Source organism: Haliaeetus albicilla, chromosome 28 (genome assembly GCF_947461875.1).
Source record: "Haliaeetus albicilla chromosome 28, bHalAlb1.1, whole genome shotgun sequence".
In the NCBI taxonomy this organism is placed as follows: Eukaryota; Metazoa; Chordata; class Aves; order Accipitriformes; family Accipitridae; genus Haliaeetus; species Haliaeetus albicilla.
This window is the reverse complement of record NC_091510.1, coordinates 13908065-13927359: the sequence shown is the minus strand read 5'-3', so window position 1 is coordinate 13927359 and position 19295 is coordinate 13908065. Positions and strand designations below refer to the sequence as shown.

Here is a 19295-nt window from a genome sequence, read left to right as displayed (position 1 = left end):
TTATATAAAAGAGCATGCTAATGATTAAACAGCAAGGCTGACTGTAGGTCAGTACCCCAGGCTTACTCGTTGACTTGAATGGATGTAGCCAGAGCCTGCTCTCCCTTCTGCTCTCCTAATTGTGGAGCAGGACAGGAGGATTCTTTTTTTACCTTTTCCTTTGGTATGTGGAAAACAAGAGCATGTGACAGCTAAATCCTGGGATATCTACTTTATTGTCTATAATATCATTAACACTAAGGACTGGTAACTCTTAGACTATGAAGAACTCAAGAGAAGCCTGGTCTGCAGCTTTCTCCTGGGTGTCCTGCTGCACCCAGAGTCCAGGATGGCACCCCATTTACTGTCTGTGATCTGTGACAAACTGGAGTAACCTGGAAAAACTGTGGGATGCATCTGTCAAAGCAAGTCTTGGAATATATCTATTTCCTGTGAGCAGAAAAAAAGGTCAAAGGAAAAGATATTTTTGGCACTGTTTATTTCTGGTTTTCTTTTATTTCTGCAGGGGTTTTGTTTGTACAAATTAAGCCTGTGATGACAGAATCTGCACTTGTCTTGTGCAGGCCAGGTTTTCACGTGGTTGAGCATGTGGGTGGCTGACACTTCTGAATACAGGACTGGATCTTGGAACTCTGCTGAAATAGCTGTGTGAACAACAACAATAGCAGCTGCTGCAGCTCTTGGCATAGCCATAATAGCTATAGCTGCAGCTGTGACAGCAACAGAAACCACAGGAAAGCTAGGAGGGCTTTCTGGCTGTGCACTTGCTGCTGGCTGGGGTGCTGTGATTACCTTTATGTGACAGAAGATTCCTTATTACAGCAGATGGCTACTTAAAATCCAATGAAGAGTGAGCCACCAAGCTGAAGATACTCTCCTTAGATTCTCATCTGTGTAGTGAATGAAGGGTTGGACTTTAGCATGGAGCTACAGACTGCCCCACTGTTTTCTTAATGGACTTATGGAGAAGGAAGAGGAACCTGCTAATGCTATGTCAGCCTATGGAATTTGGTGTTGTGAATCATTCAGGTTTGTAAACTGAAATAATGTAATGCACCATTACAGGCTGGGGACTGACTGGCTGGAAAGCAGCTCTGCACAGAAGGATCCGAGCATTGTGGTGCACAACAAGTTGGTGATGAGCCTGCGAGGAAGGCCAGCGGCATCCTGGGCTGCATCAGGAAGAGCACTGCCAGCAGGTTGAGGGAGGTGATCCTTCCTTTCAGCCCAGGTGAGAGACTTCTGGAGTGCTGGGTGTAGTGCTGGGCTCCCCAGTACAACAGAGACATTGACATCCTGGAGTGAGGCCTGTGAAGGGCTATCAAAGATGATTAGGAGACTGGACCATCTGTCAAACAAGGAGGCTGACAGAGCTGGGACTGTTCAGTCTCGAGAAGGCTCAGAGGATCTTGTCAACATTTAAAACTACATTATGAGAGTAAAGAAGGTGGAGCTGGGCTCTTCAGAGGTGTCCAGTGAAAGGACAAGACAAAATGGCCACAAACTGAAATACAAGAAATTCCATTTAAGCTTAAGAAAAATCTTTTTCACCCCAAAGGTGGCCAAACACTGGAACAGCTTGACCGAGGAGGTTGCATTGTCTCTATCCTTGGAGATACTCAAAACTCAAACTGGACAAGGCCTTGAGCAATCTGATCTGTGCTCTGCTCCAGGCAGGAGGGTTAGACTAGATGGTCTCTAAAGGTTCCTGCCAACCTCAACCTTGCTATCAGGTTGCAGTATCACAGAAAAGTCATTTCGCTCTCCATCTTGATTAATGAAATACTCATTGTTATGCAATGATAGTTTGCAAAAGAACAAGGGAGAAGGATGGTCTAGTCGATTGGGCAACTAGCTAGAAGGAGTAAATGGAGTAAATTGGTCCACAGGACTGAGAGAGAATTTGAAGAGTTTGAGAAGTCAGAAGCAAATTATAATGCGGTTTTATGACAGATGCTAAAAAAAACAACCCCAAATTACCTTTGCTCCTTTAGAGTAGAAAATCACTTCCCTGTGAGCATATTCTTCATCTCTTTCAAATGGACAATATTTGGGGACAAACTATTTGCTCAAAGTATTTTGTAAGGTGTCCATTTATAACAAATGTCTTAAAAACCATCTTTATTTATGGCTCTCACCAGGATCAAATGTTGCAGACATTAGCTTTCACATAAAAAAAAAAAATAAAGTAAGTAATACTATGCATTATATACTTTTTCCAGGTAATGAAGACCAACTGCAGCCTGTTGACAGCTGAAGAATTCTTTCAGACTTTATAAATCTGCACACATATGAATACTGAATATTTGCTAACATCGATGTGAGATTGTAATTAACATTTGGCATTATCCTGGGATGAATGTGTTATGGGTTGAAAGCCATCATCGCGAAAGCAGTGTGTTTTTCACTAAGAGTAAAAATGTGCTCTATGAGTATTTCCTTGCTATTTACACTGTGCAACAGCAGGAAGAGAAAGAAAACGCCTAGAGAGCATACGCTGTGTGTTCCCTATCGGATTTTCAACAGTCCTCAGATTGTTAATTACAATCTCGGGTGGCTGAGAAAAAGCTTTAAGCGCGCTGAAAGAAACGCCCCCTCTTTTCTCCTCACTGCCATGCTCACACGCTCCAGCCGGCTCTCTCTTGCTCTCCTCGCTGTGGAGGCCGGCTGCCGTCCCCGGCGCCCGGGCAGGTGCCTTGGCCGTTCCGTAGTGCCCCCGCTGGATAAACGTATTACTGCTGCTTTGTCCTTCACCGCCTCCTTAACCCCCCACAACTCTCTTATAAACCTCTGAGGGGGGGATGAGGGACAGGCCGCGGGGCCTACCCGCCCGGCCCACGGCCAAGCCGCTTCCCCGCGGCTGGGCGCCGGCCAGTCTCGCAGGGAGCTGCGTGCGAGGGATTCGAAACGAGCGAAAGGAGCGCGGCCTTTGGATTAAAAAACAAACCAACCAAACCAAGAAATGAACCCGCCATTTTCTCCTCTTTCCTGCCGGCGGCCTCTGAGGAGAAGAGGCCGCCGCTCGCGGAAGCACCCGCGCGACGGGGGGGCGGGGCTCCTTCGCCCCGCCCCCCAGCCGGGCCCGGCCCTGTTGGCCGTGGCGCCTTTCCTCGGCCGGGAGGTTGGGGGGGGCGTGTCCCGCCCGAGCGCGCCTGCGCCGCCCGCGCGGCCGCGTAGGGGCTGACGGGGGTTGTTGTGGAGCGGAGGGGAAGCACGTGAAGAGCGCAACGTCATCATAAACACTCGTAGGCAACATGGCGGCGCCTCCGAGCGGCAAGGTAACGGCGGCGGGCTGGGCCCGCCTCTCCGCGCGGGTGGCGACGGCTGCCCTCCTCTCCTCTTCGGGGGTTCCCCCCGCCGCTGGGGTCGCCCCGCTTGGGGCCGGGCCCCTGCGTGGCCGGGCGGGGGCCCCTTCCTCCCCGCGGGGTCTCCTCACGGGGCCCGGGCCCGCCCCTCCGGACACCGGCCCTCCCGCCGTTTGGGCGGGCCTGGCGGTGGGAGGCCGTGGGCTCTCTTCGCCTCCCTGAGGGGAGTTGGGGGTCGCGGCCGGCGGGTGGGACTTGGGCCCTGTCCGGGGCTGCGGGGAGAGCCGGCCCCGGTGGAGGAAGAGGCCGCTCTCCGCCGGTAGGCGGGCGGCCCCCGGGGCCGGGGCTTGGCCTCCGCAGAGCAGGCTCTGAGGCTGAGGTGGAGGAACGAGACTTGTCCCGTCTACGTGGCCGCGTGTCCCGGAGGTGCTCGTAGACGTTCCTGGCCTTTTTTCCTGGCCTGCGCGCTGGTAGTGTGCGGGGACCTGCCCCGGGGTGGATACAAAGCCTTGTCAGTCGGGTAATTTGGTAATGTAAAGGTTTTTACGCCCCGCCGATCCTTGCCGAGTGTTGTTGAATGAAACGGTAGAGCTTGACAAGGATTCCAGTGTCTGTTCTGGTTTGAGGTCACGGGAGGGAAGGTGTTGGCGACCCTCTCTGCCTCCCTCCTCCCCCACCAACGGATCCGAGTTGTGTCCGTATGGTTTTATTGTAGAAATATTTTTATTCTGTGACTCTGTCTTCTAAAAGTGTTACTTTTAAATGCTGGGCTCCCGAGCACGTGGATCCTTTACCTAGAGTTTAAAATCTCAGTGTAGTGTCTGACTGTATGTAGCCAGGGTTAGAGTATGATAATCTTCGGTTTCACCTTTCCAGCGTATGGCAGCGAATGATTATTTCAGCTCATGTTGATCTCGGCATAAGAGAACATATGTAATTAGCCATGTCTGTGCTTCTCGGAGGGTGCTGAGGAGTGCATTTAGCTGGCAGGAAAATTCAGTAGAGATCTTGCTTGTGCCAGTTTACCATATTCATTTCAACCAGAACTGGTGGAGCAGGCACTTTGTTCAGCTGGAGTTATTACAACTTTAAGTTCTTTACTGCTGTTAGGTGCTGTAAATGTAAAGATGGCCATACTGTCCTCCTAGGTGTTTCTAGCTGTGCACATCCAGTTTTTATGTATACAGAGAAAAGTTGCTCTTCTAGTTTTGTCCATTTTAAACTCAATCCGGCAGTTTATTGGGTGATGGTAAATATTTTCATTTTGCAGTTTATTGTTTTTTCTCCAGGTTGGTTTTTATCAGGATCTTCTTTGGGAAGGTTCTCCTGAAAGCAGCTATATTATCCTAGTTTATGTGAGAGGCTAAAACTATTGTGGATTAGTTGTTTGTAAATTTGCTGTGTATTTGTTGTTCCTTTAAAAAAAAAAAAAAGTGTTTGCCTGAGACTAAATCTCTAAGATGTTGCAGAACTTCGTTTCAGTTATTCCACATCCACAATGCTAATGTAACTTGTTAACGCAACTTCTAATTCAGTAGCATTCTTTGCCATGTCTCCTTTGATGTAGAGGAAATATGATAGTTGTGTTTTCTCAGACTTCATGAAGTGGCCAGGCTGGTTTGAAGTTTCGCTGCTCTTGGTAGGAGCAGTTCCATCCTTCTCTAGATCTCCCCACCTGCGTGTTGCACTTCTGCTTGCTTGGATACCGTACTCATTTGATCTCTCCGTGATTTGATTTAGCAAGCTGAGATAATACATAAAACTGTGTGTACTTATTTTTGGCTGGGTTAGTTTTCTATTTGTCTAGGGAGCACTTTGGATCACAAATTGTTCCTTTGGATGGCAGCAGGATTTTAGAAGGGCTCACAACTAGTGAAACTTCACTCCAGATGGAATAAACACTGCGTAAGTTGGTACAGAACCAGTATTCTCACATAAAACATTTTGCACTTCAGTGTGTTTCCAAGCTATAGGTGTCCTAATTTAATTACACTTTTCCTTCTGGCTGTGCAGTGTTGTAATGAGGTATTTCAGGTGTAGATTTCTGAAAGAGTAGTAGGCATTAGTTTTTGGGGTGCTTTAGTCTCATTTGGCAGATCTTGTCACATGAAAGTAATGTATTTTAATGTATATGTTCTTTTCTGCAAAATATTACACAAGGTAATTCCAGGGGAATGCACATGGCAATATATTAAGCAGCTGGGGTAGCCTGCATTGTCTCAGCTTTCATGCAATCACGTTTCAGCAAACTGTATAAGGTTGTGGTTTCTATTATATTTTTACTGTTTGCCTTCCCTTTCTCTATCACTTTTTTTTTATTTCCCAGACATCATTAATATCAATGGATTCACAACTCTGCTGTTTCTTATTGTCTCTGCTCCATACGTTAATGGGATATGAATTACAAATTTGGTAACCTCATATAACTGTATGTACTACTTTACTTGGATTTTTGTCCTATTTGTTTTTTTCTTACCGTTTCATATATCAGAAGGTTCTTTTCAGTGTTTTTCTCTGTATGGTTAACTCTGTTCTAGAAAACTTAAGTTAATGTTGTTGAGTTCTGGAGTCATGACTCATTCTTTATTAATGACCTTCTGCACTAGAACAGTGTGAGCTTCAGTTTCTTGCCCTTTCTTAGAGTTGCCAGTTTTTTCTGCAAGTAACTTGGCAGTAAAGTCTTTTTGTTTTTCAGTGCTTTTGACTTTATGTGTGTAAACAAGTATATTTTCTCTTTTTGTTGCTTAGCAAATGGCAGTTTGGTTTCCTTATTTCAGAGAACCAACTCTGGACTCAACCCTTACAACAGAAAGCCATGTTAGAAAATGAGATAAAAAGTTGTATATGGGGAGAAGTACAAACTTCCAAGTTCAGTCTGTCAGTGTATAGGCTATTATTACAGCTGGTCTAAAGACAGTAACGATTTTTGTTTTATGCTCCTGGAGTTCAAAGTATCTTCAGCACATGGGCTGTTAGATCTTTCTCAAATTACCAATTGACACATGGACTGCCAGAGAAGTTATTTTTCACTTGCCTGTGCCCTTGCTCTTGAAGTTAAAGCTAGTTCAGCAACTAAAGGTGTTTAAGTAGCAGTGTAGCTACTACTAAACAATATAATGTTGTAAAGCTGTGGTGTTGGGAGGTGGGGTGTGTCTTTGCTGTTGAGGGTTTTTGTTTGTTTGTTTTGGGTTTGGGTTTTTTTTTGCCACGACCAGCAAAGAGATTTAAAATATGGTGTGTTGAAATTAGCTTTGCATCCTTCAGGTAGTTTGTTGGCACAGATATAGCAGAATATTTTGGATGTGTATATATATTCTGTGGTGTGGGCAGTGTCTTGCTGCACCTTCTACTAGGTAAATTTGGGGGCACGGAGGCTCCTATACTATGCATTGTTGTGCCATTTTATTAAGCACTTGATTTAAAATCTTCATTATAACTTTTTCAGCCTTTGTCATTTACTATATACAGAATCATAATCTTTTCTGAATATGGTGTACTTCGTAGGTTTTCTTTGTGAACAGGAGCCTTTGCCTCTTTTGAATTTAGTTAAGGTTTCATTATGCTTGAATGTAAATCAGTTCACTGATAATTCTGAAATTTCTGTATATTCTTTCTGCTTTCTATTCATTAAGGATTTCGTTTGCAGAAGAGTTCACAGTAGAAATAGGGTGTTACTACCTCAAGCTTTTACTGAATAGACTTGTATTTTCACTGATATCCCACTATTGTTGCATGAGTAACAGAAATACGTTGTGGTTCAAGAAATCTTCAGTGCATCTAAGGCAGAACTTGAAAAACATACTATTGTCAAGCAGGAAACCTTTCTTATGTGGTACCTGGTGTTGCGAGCTTTCTCATTTGTCACAATATGGACAATATTGGTGGGGTTCTCCCCAACCCCACTCCCCCACTTAGAAACTTGGCGTTTGTAAGACTTTTATTCTCTTAAGACTAGCATGAAATTTTACTGTCTTAGCAAAAAGGTTTGAGCCATAGGATCAGCAAACAGAAGACATACAAGGTTATAGCTTTATATTTTTATTAAAATTCAAATGCCAGAAGTTGTAGTGTATCTTCTGTGGAGCAGAAGATGACGTTGGTCAAGTAATGTTAGCTTGATGCTTTGCAGAGCATTCAAATGTGCTGGTATCTGGTCACTGAAAGCAGACTAAGGATGTAGCAGGTACTTTGATGAGGCCAGTGACAGTTTAGCAGTGGATGTGTGAATAAGCTCTGGGGAAATCTCAGCTATTCTGAAGAGGGAGATGGAAATTAAAGCAGCATAATGCAGATTTTTAAATTGAGTTATATTTCTTCTTAGTTTAGAGCTCTCCTTTAAGTTAGATAATCATTTTGTGGCTGTAAGGTCTCTCAGGACAACTATTGCCTAAATTGAATTTACTTTATTGGGCTGTAGTTGTTTCCTTACTGTGTTGTATCTTTTGTTCGGTTTACCTTCTGTCAGAACCTGAAAATGAAATGCTGCACAGCTGCTATATCTGTTGTTAATGTTTGCAGACAGACCCGTTTTTCCTTAATTTGTAGTCTGTGGAGTGTTTAGACTTTCTTACTCAAGCACTTTCTTATGAGCGTGCCTGCTTGCTGCTTCAGCTGTTGAATCAGTCCACAGTGAGGTCCTTTACCTGATTCTCTAATATGAGGCAAAAATGTAGTAACTGCTATTGAAAACTTGTTAGAATCAGGATTTGCACAGTACAGTAATTACTTAATGACTCCAGAGCAGTGGCTGATTCACTGTGTAGGTGCTGCAAGCGGTGTCTGTCATGAGAAGCTGGATGGCATCTTGGCAGAGCAGTGCTGGCCCCGAGTTGTACTCTGGCAGAAAAGGAGAGCGAGTTGGGTGAGGACACGGAGAGTATGAAGTGTCTGAAAGATGGGACTCGTGAACTAGCTGGGGGAGTTGCTGTGCTTCTCCGTTCTCTCGCATGTCCTGCGTTTGGCAGGTTGTTGGTGTGTGACAGAGGCAAGAACGAGAGCGTGAGGTGTGAGCAGTCAGTGCACATGACATCAGCTGGTACTTGGGTGCCCAGCACAGGCAGGGTGAGAAATACACGGGTGAGGAGGGCAGGACTGCCCTGTTCTGTGGTAGCCCCAAATCTATCTCTCCTTTCTTCTTGTCTACATCTCGTTGTCTACACCTCATTTTCTTTGGGTGCAGTGTTGTCGTCTTTCACTAGCTGGTAGCACAGGGCCATAAATTGCCATCAAATGGCAAGCATTTCATCCCAAAACTTGGCTTGCGTTCTGGCATATATTGTAATTGTTGATGTGGTATGCTGAAGGCCTTCTGCTCCTGCGTGTCCCTGGCAGTAAAAAGCTACAAACGTTGCCCGTTGAGTGCTCGTTGTAAGCAGTACAATGAGCTGTAGGTACAAATTGTCTGTGCCGTGTCCTTGCGGTATTAAGAATGATACAATTTATTTCACAGAAAATGATACTGATACAACAGTGGGACTTCACAAAGTTATTTTCTGCTGGACGTGGACTATAAATACTTGAACAGTTTTCCAGAACCTTAACTAGCTTATGCCACGACATGTAAACTGAGCCTACATCCTGCCACTTCCCTCTATTTTTTTGTAGTAGGTGGGTAGACAATTGTTGCTTCTTGCAGCTTTCCTGAATTTTGTGCTGTGGTTCCCTGTTTCTCAAGACCCTCTGTCAGTAGATGAGATGGTGGAGTATGAGGCAGGGAGCTGGATCTGTTACGAAGAGCAATATAGAATTTTTCAGTTCCATGACAACTGTGGCATTGGGAACACTTTTTCTTTTCCCGTGAAAGGAAACGTTTGTCCTTCTGAGAGATTAATGGATGGAAAAATAATAAAAACAATACTAGATTGCATACCTTCTAGACTGAGAAGATATACTTTGTGATACTTACTAACGTTATTGACAGAAATGCACTTCTACCAGTGTAACTCTGATACAAATAGTTTTTTCTGGAACAGCTGTCCCAGTGATTGATCGCTTTTGTTCATATTTCTGACTAGTTGGGGTGATAGATTAGGTCCAAATAGCTAGAAGGTAAAATTTAAATAAATTCCAAAGTTGCCTTGTTTAAACAGGGACTGAATTTAAAACCAGGTATTTGGTAGAAATAGAGGGAGGATCTTCTTTGTTAGAAAAGAGAAAAAAATTGTAATAGAGAAGAGGAAAGAAAGCTTCCAGTATCTGAAAGGTAACTTGATGTTAATCATCCTTCAAGAGGGAGATTATACTAAGTGATCACTAGAGGCTTCTTCCAACTCGTGTTTCTGTGATTAAACAGGACACTTCAGAAATTTCTTGCTTGTGTAAAGTGAAGAGAAATTTAAGAAGTAAATCTACAACAGAAAGGACAAGTTAACTGAATTTTATTGCTATTTTTAAGCTCTGTATTCTTGTCTGGCTAGTTAAACTTACATACCTAAAATTCTATTTTACTGGCCTGACTGCAGATGTAATGATTTGTAAAAACTGACAAATGAGTAAGTTGAGAAAAGAAGATTCTGATATTTTAGTACCAAAGAAATATAACATCTGTCTTGGATTAGTTAAGAGTTATTAGGTTTTGCCTTTAAAAAATATGTATTTCTTAAGGCAGTGTTTGTAGCTTGGTTGGAAAATTTAACGTGGTTATAAAAAAGTTACTGTTACCATTTGATGTATTTCACTTCCACAAAATCTAAGTTTGGTATATTAGGAACTTTTCACTCTTCTAGAGAGTTGTTTAACACAGAACCCGTTTACATTGTTTATGAGCTTTTAAGAGTATATATAGCATGTAGTTTTGAAGAGTCTGCTGAATTTTGTTAGACAAGAATTCTCTGATTTTTTTTTTTAAGAGCATGATCAGAATAGTGTGAAGAGTTTTATAAACGCTTAAATGCGAAAGTTACGCAGGCAGTGTGTACTCCTACAGGACTCTCTTATCTGGCTGTCACATGTTCTACCTTTGAAATGGAACCTTTGCCATTCACCCTGAATGTAGGATTGGGCCATTATTTAATCTAAGGCTGCAATTTTTTATTTCTGTGGAGTTCATCTTTTCTACACTAGATTGTCCGTTTTTAATTTAAATTAAGGTTCTCATTTCAACATGCTTAAATGGCAAGTGGGGGAAAGGCAGACTATGTAAGAAAGTCTTTTAATGTTTTAAAAGCTGTGTAGTATTTCCATAGGAACCCTGCCTGCTGATTTAAAAAATACTAGGTATTGAATGCATTTTGTGATTTACTGGCAAAGTAATAATAGTTGGTGTATTGCTTAGAGAGCAAGTTTAACAAGTTCCATTTTCCATTGTTTCTTGATTAAAGTGAAAGACTCGGATCTTGGGGATGGGGGAGGAAGGAAAGGTAACAAAGCCCCTACCAAGGTAGCGGTGTTCACTTCAACTTATGTAGGTGGGTCAAAATGATAATGAATACTGCAGGAGAGAGAAACAATTTTAAAATCTTGGGTTTTATTTCATTATCTACTTTGTTACAGGTTATATATGAGCAAGAAGGAGTTTTCATTCATTCATCCTGCGGAAAAAATGATGACCAGGACAGCTTAATATCAGGAGTACTACGTGTCATAGAAAAGGTATTTGCATAATATGTTATGGAAACTTTGTGTATTTGTTGGCAAAGCACATGTGTTTGGCAAATCTTAAATGTCTTTTTAAATATAGGATTTTGTAAATGAACAAATATCACATCATGTTTGACATCATCTGCATCATTTATATATATATGTAAGTTGTACCATAATCATACCATGAGCAAATAGGGAAATATGTATTTTGTTGTGTAGGATTGAACTTTTTTATGATTGTTTGTATTGTAGGAAAACGAAGTAATAGTAGACTGGAGACCACTGGCTGATACTCTGGATGCTTCCAATATTCTCTGTGCTGGGAAGGTATGTTTGTTAGTTATCAGTGTTCTTCATTCTGTTTCTCCAGAGATTTTATTTTGTATGAACTTATGCATAGGTGATCTCATAACTGGAAGCAAAATCTATTTATGTGATTATCATTGGTATTAATAGCTACATGTAGGAATCATATTTGTGGACTGCAGCCCAGTTCAGGTTATTGGGATGCATGTGTAGGTGACTGTATTTAGTTTTTACTTGGTTCATATATAAAATAGAAGGGAGCTATCTGTATGAATAGTAAAGACCAAATGAGTCTAAGTGTATCATGGTCACCAGTCCCCCTGCATCTGCTACGTTGTAGTCTGGTGATTCACTCTTCATAATTAGACTCAAAGCAGAGGGGTACCATTCAAATGGAAAATAAAAATAGAAGTCTGTGGGGGTTCCAAGATGCAGTGATATGTGGTATTTAAGCAGTATTAAGAGGATGTGACTAAAGAAGAAAGATTTAAGTTTTACATTTAAATAAAAAGCTTGTTATGTTGGTAGAGTCTGCAAGAGAGGCTAGGATATTTTAGTACCATGCTAAATTTATTAAGTAAAACCTCTTGTCTTAGTCATTAAGTCCAAGTTTCCTGTGTTGAACTGTATCGTGTTTCTTAGGATTTTAATACTATGGATTCTTTTAATCTGTGAAAACGAAGATGCTTATTCTTCTTGTTGAATCTGAAAAACTAGCTTAATTTTCATGCCTTGCGTTTTTTGATAGTCACTTTTTTGTTTTGCTCAGGATTCCAGTTCTGTTGTGGAGTGGACTCAGACTCCTAAAGAAAAATGTTCCCGAGGAGCAGACCGTCCAATTAGTTATGAAGCAGAATGGGACATGGTCACCACAGTCTCTTTTAAAAAGAAACCTCATTCAAATGGAGGTACTTAAAAAATAAGCTTGATTTGTTTTTTCTTTATGGTAACTTGTAACTGAGGAATTGCCTTTAAGATACAGTTGTTGTGGATTTTATTAGGAATTGAAAAGCTGTGAGTCATTTGTGGTGAGAGGTAAATCTCTGGGTGCGGAAAAAAATTCACAATGGAATAGCTACTGTCTGCCTCCATTGTATTTTTTTCTTTAAATTGCTAGAGAATTATATTGAAAATAAATGTTAAATGTAATTTATTGCTGTGACGATCATTAGGTGATGTAGCAGTTATATCTGCATTGGGCTCTTGTATTCTTTCAGACAAATGGGATTTGAACTAGATGTCATGTTAGAAAGGAAAATGAAAAAATAAGTGGTTTATGACTCAAATGCCTTTCCACACTGCGACAGCAGGGGGAGATGGAATACACAGTTAATGTGGTACATGGGTCTCTTTTATATGGTCTTTTTTACTTCAGCAAAATAATTCTATAGCTACATCATTTTTGTTACAGTGTCTCAGTAGAGATATGCATGTGGATCGGGGAAATCCCAAGCACAAATGCAGGCTGGGCAATGAGTGGATTGAGAGCAGCCCTGCGGAGAAGGACTTGGGGGTGTCAGTTGATGAGAAGCTCAACATGACCCGGCAATGTGTGCTTGCAGCCCAGAAAGCCAACTGTATCCTGGGCTGCATCAAAAGAAATGTGACCAGCAGGTTGAGGGAGGGGATTCTCCCCCTCTGCTCTGCTTAGTGACACCCCACCTGCAGTACTGCGTTCAGCTCTGGGGCCCTCAACATAAGAAGGACATGAACCTCTTGGAGCAAGTCCAGAGGAGGGCTGTGAAGATGATCAGAGGGATGGAACCCCTCTCCTGTGAGGACAGGCTGAGAGAGTTGGGGTTGTTCAGCCTGGAGAAGAGAAGGCTCCAGGGAGACCTTATAGCAGCCTGCCAGTACCTAAAGGGGACCTACAGGAAAGCCAGAGAGGGACTTTTTACAAGGGCCTGTAGTGATAGGACAAGGTGTAATGGCTTTAAACTGAAAGAGGGTAGATTTGGATTAGATGTAAGGAAGAAGTTCTTCACTGTGAGAATGGTGAGACACTGGAACAGGTTGTCGAGAGAAGTTGTGGCTGCCCCATCCCTGGCAGTGTTCAAGGCCAGGTTGGATGGGACTTTGAGCAACCCGGTCTAGTGGAAGGTGTCCCTGCCCGTGGCAGGGGGGTGGGAACTAGGTGATCTTTAAGGTCCCTTCCAACCCAAACCATTCTATGATTCTATGTTAAAAAAACAAAGTGGGGGAGCAAGGACAGTGATTCTCAAATAATCTTTTTTTTTCTCTGATTCTCCTGTAGTATTTTTCTTCATAATACTTGTTTTCCCTATATTATTTCTCATCCTGTAACTGGGACCATTGTGCTTGTTTCACCATATCTGCGATGGTTTTAAATGTCATCTATGTCACGTATGAGTTTGGATGTAAGATTATGAACATTTTTGGGCAAAGCACAGTCCTTGCTCCTAGAACACTGTGTTTGAGAGGAGTTTTTAGTGCTAGCATGATATAAAGCTAAAACCAGCATCTCTGTCAGGCATAGGATGGTTTATTACATCACTGGTTTGTATTGATTTTTCATCTTCAGGCATCAGAGTACATCTTCATCTAAAGTGAGTGTCAGTGAGCACTACTCACTTGGATTATGCTCTTTGCCACTTCATGCTTATTTCCACTTGCTGTAATTTGATGGGAGCAGGCCAGGGGGTGTGCCAGATTCCCTCCAGGCATGCTGGCAATTTTGTGTTCTCTGGTAAAGTAAAAATTAATCCCTTCTCTTTCAATGTATACAGTGTTGCGCAGAGTGTATACTATGCTTGCCCAGTATGGGAGAGAGGGGTGGGTGGGGAGATTTTCAATTCCTTCTCCATTACTTTGGTAGCAGTCTTATACAACACAGGGCTAATGCTGTGTGCTATACATAGCATACAGTATTGTAATGTATATCACATTTAGTTTGAGTAAATAGTACTACTTGGTGGAGATGCTGGTGGGATTCAGCTTGCTGCTGGCATTTGAGACAGCAGTTGTGCATTTAACTGCTGGATCACTTTTATAAACTGTAGGCACAGCTTCAGGGGAGCAGTCTGGTAGACTTACTCATTATTTTAGAAGTCTGTAGAAGATGAGGAGGCACAAAGAGAAATCCAGAAAGAGCAGTTACAGTAGTTACAGTATACATTTTATTATCAGAACCAATGTTGGGTTTTGTGGTTTGGGTTTGTTTTTTTAGGAATAGCAACACATACGATGCATTTGTAATTACTAACACTGGAAGTCAAACTAAAGTCATGTGGTAATTTTGTTTTTAAGATGCTACAACTCATGCAAATGGAGACAGCAAGTGGTCGTTCCTGTTCAGTTTGACAGATCTGAAATCAATCAAACGAAACAAAGAAGGCATGGGATGGTCTTATTTGGTGTTCTGTCTGAAGGATGATGTGAAGCTTCCAGCTCTTCACTTTCATCATGGAGATAGCAAACTATTGATTAAATGCCTTGAAAAGCATGTTGTGCTGAATGAGTAAGTATCAGACAACTCTTAGTTCTGATGTAAAATATGGATTATTGGTTTACTTTTTAAATTCTGTAAGGAATTTCAGATTAATGCTTCCTGATGTATTTTGTCTTCCCTTTTTTATTAGTAGAATCAATTTTCAAGGTGACTGAAACTGCATTTTCACATATGCATTTGGAATGCAGGCTGAAGTTTTAAAATTGTTGGATCAATTTATGAAATAGCTTAGAATCTACTGAAGTGTTATTAGCTCCATAATACCTTAGTAGCTCCCTCTAGTGGGTACAGAAGCTTCTCACGAACACTCAGTGTAAAGTTAAATCCTTTTTCATGAACCACTTATCTTAAATCGGATAATTTGTGTTAAAATTTGAGATCTTCTACTTTGTGTGAAATATCTGAGTATCGACATCAGTGTATGAGGTAACTTACAGTACTGTCAACTAAATCAGTTTATATATAAATGTTTTCCCCCAGAATTCTGTTCCCCTGTCATTTCTTGCCGTGGGGAGTGTTTCACGCTTGATCTTTACTCTTCAAGTCATCTTTCTGAATGTAAACATAATTAAACCCTATCATAGTGTTAAATACTTGGGGTTTGTTGTGTATTTATATTGTATTACCTCCAAGTTTTTCACTTGGATAGAAGCCTTTTTGATTGGCATAGCATAAATGCAGAATAAAATAACATGTTCTGTTCTCACCATGTAGGCATAAGTATAATTTAGGAAGGCAACAGGGTAAATAAGAGTAGGTAGAGCATGAAGAAACAGTGACGTGTAACAGGTACAGCTATAACAGGTGTAACATCAGTGTAACAGGTATTCTGTTTTCAAAAGTGTTTCAGTGTCATCACTGGCAATAGAATAATCTGATGACAGATTTAAAGGTGGACAGTGAAATGGCTGTGGGAATCCTTATAGAGGGCTCTTCTCACAGTGGGTGGCATCAATGAGGTCAGAGTTGCCTTCGACAAGTAGGGAAGGCTGCTGCCCAGTAATACTGTTAGGCTGGGAGTAAGCCAATAGGACATGAGGATTGTATATTCATTGAACTGGTTTGTGAAAGGCTTTGACAGTGTCAAGATGTGGTGTTGGAGTTGGTGACAATCAGAAGTTGTCAACTGCTTGGAGAAGGTAGCATGGTCAGTGTGACCAGTTGGTGGAATGGTACCGGCTGTAGCATTGTATGCGAGCTTTTTAAGGGCAAAAGTCAAGAAGGCCAAAGGAGAGGCTATTAGGGGAACAAGATAAAGGTGTAAATAAGAATGTTCTCTGTACAACTGTAGATTAGGAAATCCTGGATGATGTCATCTTAAATACTGAGTTTTTTTCTCTAGGTTCCCTTTGAGTTCTTCCTTAAACCTCCTTCAATTTTTTTTTCCTAACTAATTTCACTACTTATGCAGGCACAGGGGACTATTGTTGCCCTGCCATACCTCCACCTCACTCCCCTTTCCCCCCAAGGAAATTGTTCCATTTTGAGCATACTGCTCTGCATTTACTTATTTGTGGATATCTTCTGACTAGTTGCTGCTAGGCTAGGGCAGGTTTTTGAGGCAATCTACGTAGCAAACACTGGAAAAACACCTGTGTTGTATGATGAGTCATGGAAAGCTTTATACCTTATCTATGGGATCTGTTGCCTGTGTACTGCAGCAATGTCTTTCAAATTTTCTAATTCCCAGAATATGTATTTAATGAACAGGACCAAGTTTTAAGTAGGCCTAGTAAGTGCGTTTGACAGTGTAGCAAAATGGTTTGCATTGACTTAATCAAAACTTTGTTCTTGTGATTAACTCTCAACTAGAAACTTGAAAATTTTAGAAGAAGATTTTCCCTTATGCCTTCTTTCCAGTTAGTCCATTTGAGGCTTTAATAAAAGGAATTTACAACTAACGAGTCCATGCTGCTGTTTTTTTAATTGCCACTATTTAAAGAGCTTATTATTTGAAAATGTGTGTGTGTACACATACATATACACATAAAAAGCAATAAGCAACAGGAAAGTTGATAACTAAAATGGAGTACTGCAACTACAGATCTGTAGTTATACCTGCATTAATTTTCGTGGAGTTCCCTGTATTTAATGTTGAGACACCTGGCCTAAGCTTATTTTATATTTCATATTTTTTGCTTAAAGGCATAAAATATTTACAAGAAGATACTGCTCTGCTATGTAACAAGTTATTTTGTCTTTTCATATTCAGGAAATTTTTTGTATCTTTTCACGTAGTGGTTAAAAGTTTTTAGAAAAGCAGCAATCTAAGCTAACATAGCGGAATACCTTAAACCATTTTATGAAGTTGGACACCTGAGCTCCTGTAAGTCAGACATCTAAGTTCTGCCCAGCATTTGGTTGTCAGTTCATTACTGCACATAATGTTAGACAGTTTGTGTTACTAACAGGCATTATTTCCAGTTTTACTGAGTCATGTGCAGCAAATAATTATACTTCACATTGCTATGTAAAATTAATGCTTATTGGTGAGTCACTGAATGAAAATGAAGTAGGTACTGATTTTGGTTTCTGTTTCAAGCACTGTCTCTTTCAGGTAGTCTGCGGTGAGTGAGTGGGCACTTACCATTCTTCCTTTATTTGACCCAGTGGATTGGATTCTTAGTTCTTGCCTTTTGTAGCCTGTTGCCAGTTGATGTCGGCGTTCCTCTTCAGACAGCGCAAAACAGTAGCTGTCAGGTGTGGAAGAAACTGTACAAAGAGAGGCAGTCATGTCCTTATGTGTCTGTTTTTAAAAGAGGGCAGTGGCGTAGGGTTTGTGCAGTCTGACCCAGCAGCTGTGCACTGGGGTGTCCAGGAACGCTTGCTAGATGGAGTTCCCTGCTAAGGTAAGACATGGAAACTTGAGGTGATGTTCAAGCATTCAGGATGTGCTGAGCTGCTTAGTATTGCCACCTCAAACAGTTCTAAGCATTGACGAATGCAACAGCGGGTACTTTGGGAACTTTAAAGCAAAAAGCTGAGGCAGCTATGGAAATTAAATTTGAATTAAGTTAAGCATTGAGCTGAACAGGAACTTCCAGTTTCGGTTTTCTTACTTAGATTCCTCTCTTCCAGTTCAGGTCTGCTTCTGGCACCAAATTCTTTTCTGTGGTCTAGTTATGAATTATGGTTATTTTTTTTTTAAGGAAAGAGAAAGGAACAAATATGCCTTGTAAGCTGTGGAAATGGCAGACTTCAGTCTCTGTTTTTTCTATTTTTTCCTAATGGTTATTACCATTATACCATATACATCATGCTTTTGTACATGATGTATCTAAGCTCACAACCTTTTTTAGGAAAAGGTGTTTACTCAGCTTTCTGGATGCCACAAGCAAATACGTGGCAGCATAATTACTTGTTATCCCAACCTCTTAGTTTATAATACATAGGATATTGATGTTTAGGCAGGAAGTTTAGCTTTTCTCTAAAATACCTTTGTCATGGGTATTTTCTTCCTCTGTTCCTATCACCTCAAAAGTTTTTGTCCTTCTCTAACACCACTCCTTATAAAATGTCACGTCATTGCTGGAATTGGTGTGTGTGTGAAATGGCTAAACTCAAACAAAATATTTGTAATTTGTTGCTGTAAAGATTACGTGTTTCTTAGTTTGGTGGTGCCAGTATAATATTGAGAAAACACTGTGTGTATGGATGACACTTTCTAACTCGCAGGATTATGAGTAAGTGTTTAATAAAGTGTCTAGCTCACAAAATTGTTTTGAACATTACCTAAGTAGCTGTTGATACCCAGCTGTCTGTCTAGAGAAAATGTTTAATTAAAATGGAGATGTGGTGCAAAGTTTTCGTTCTTTTAGTTAAGGCAAACATAATACATGACTCAGCCTTTGCCCCTGTGCTGCTTTTTAGCAAAAGCCAGTTGAGCTTCATTAACCGTTGCTGCCTTAGGACTATGACTGTGGTGTCTGGCTGTCTCAAAATGAGATCTCTTGTTGCGTTTCATATCCGTCAGTGTTAACAGTGTCCTGTCCTGTTGGAATGGGAGAGAGATAAGGCTTATTAAAGTTCTTATCTATGACTTTAATAACATGGTAGGTGATGCAGGTACTAATAAAAATAAAAGTAACTTTTCTTTCAAGACTAGAAATAGTGGATTTAAACTTTGGGGGAGAGCAGTAGAGAGGTATTTTATAAACATAAGTCTGTGTGATGGATTAGAGTCAGACGGCAAAGTGCTTGGCTTCCCCTGCCTAGCTACCAACTCTGTGGCTTGAATGTCAGCCTGGCTTCTGAGCTGTTCTCTTGTGTCACATATTGAGCTGTAAATTGGTGATTCAGGAGCTGGTTCATGAATTGATGGGGTATCTGTGCTGGAGGAGGGGAGAATATGTGATTGGGGGCAGGGGATGAGAGCAAAAGAACAGATTAAATACTGGGAGCAGCACGGTTCCACTGTCTTTGTTGTTATTGTTTTCATCTGCCTGTGCAAGCCTGTCGGAGAAGCAAATGTTATATTGAAATACAAGAGAGTACAAATACAGTGAGTTAGGCGAAATGGGGTTTGTGTTCATGTAGCTTTGGGACTCTACACAGAAATACATTTGCAGGGCTGTACTGAGATGGTTCTGTTTCACGATACAATGGCTGTGGTGTTTTTTAAGCTCCTATCAGTA

At 41.3% G+C, this 19295-nt stretch overlaps 1 protein-coding gene across 3 annotated transcripts in view; it reads left to right on the top strand.

Moving 5' to 3' along the window:
- The first annotated feature begins 3135 nt into the window (after nucleotides 1-3135).
- The window catches only part of TBC1D15 (TBC1 domain family member 15), a 34409-nt gene continuing 18249 nt past the window's right edge, over nucleotides 3136-19295 (top strand). Inside the window, exons 1-5 of one of the 3 annotated variants that reach the window (XM_069773553.1) lie at nucleotides 3136-3278; nucleotides 10797-10895; nucleotides 11139-11213; nucleotides 11962-12100; nucleotides 14460-14670. In XM_069773553.1, coding sequence (XP_069629654.1) covers nucleotides 3255-3278; nucleotides 10797-10895; nucleotides 11139-11213; nucleotides 11962-12100; nucleotides 14460-14670 — 548 coding nt within the window. In that variant the 5' untranslated portion in view covers nucleotides 3136-3254. Of the gene's footprint in view, nucleotides 3279-5089; nucleotides 5211-10692; nucleotides 10712-10796; nucleotides 10896-11138; nucleotides 11214-11961; nucleotides 12101-14459; nucleotides 14671-19295 lie in introns of those variants that run through there. The other 2 variants (XM_069773554.1, XM_069773555.1) reach the window with 2 other exon arrangements.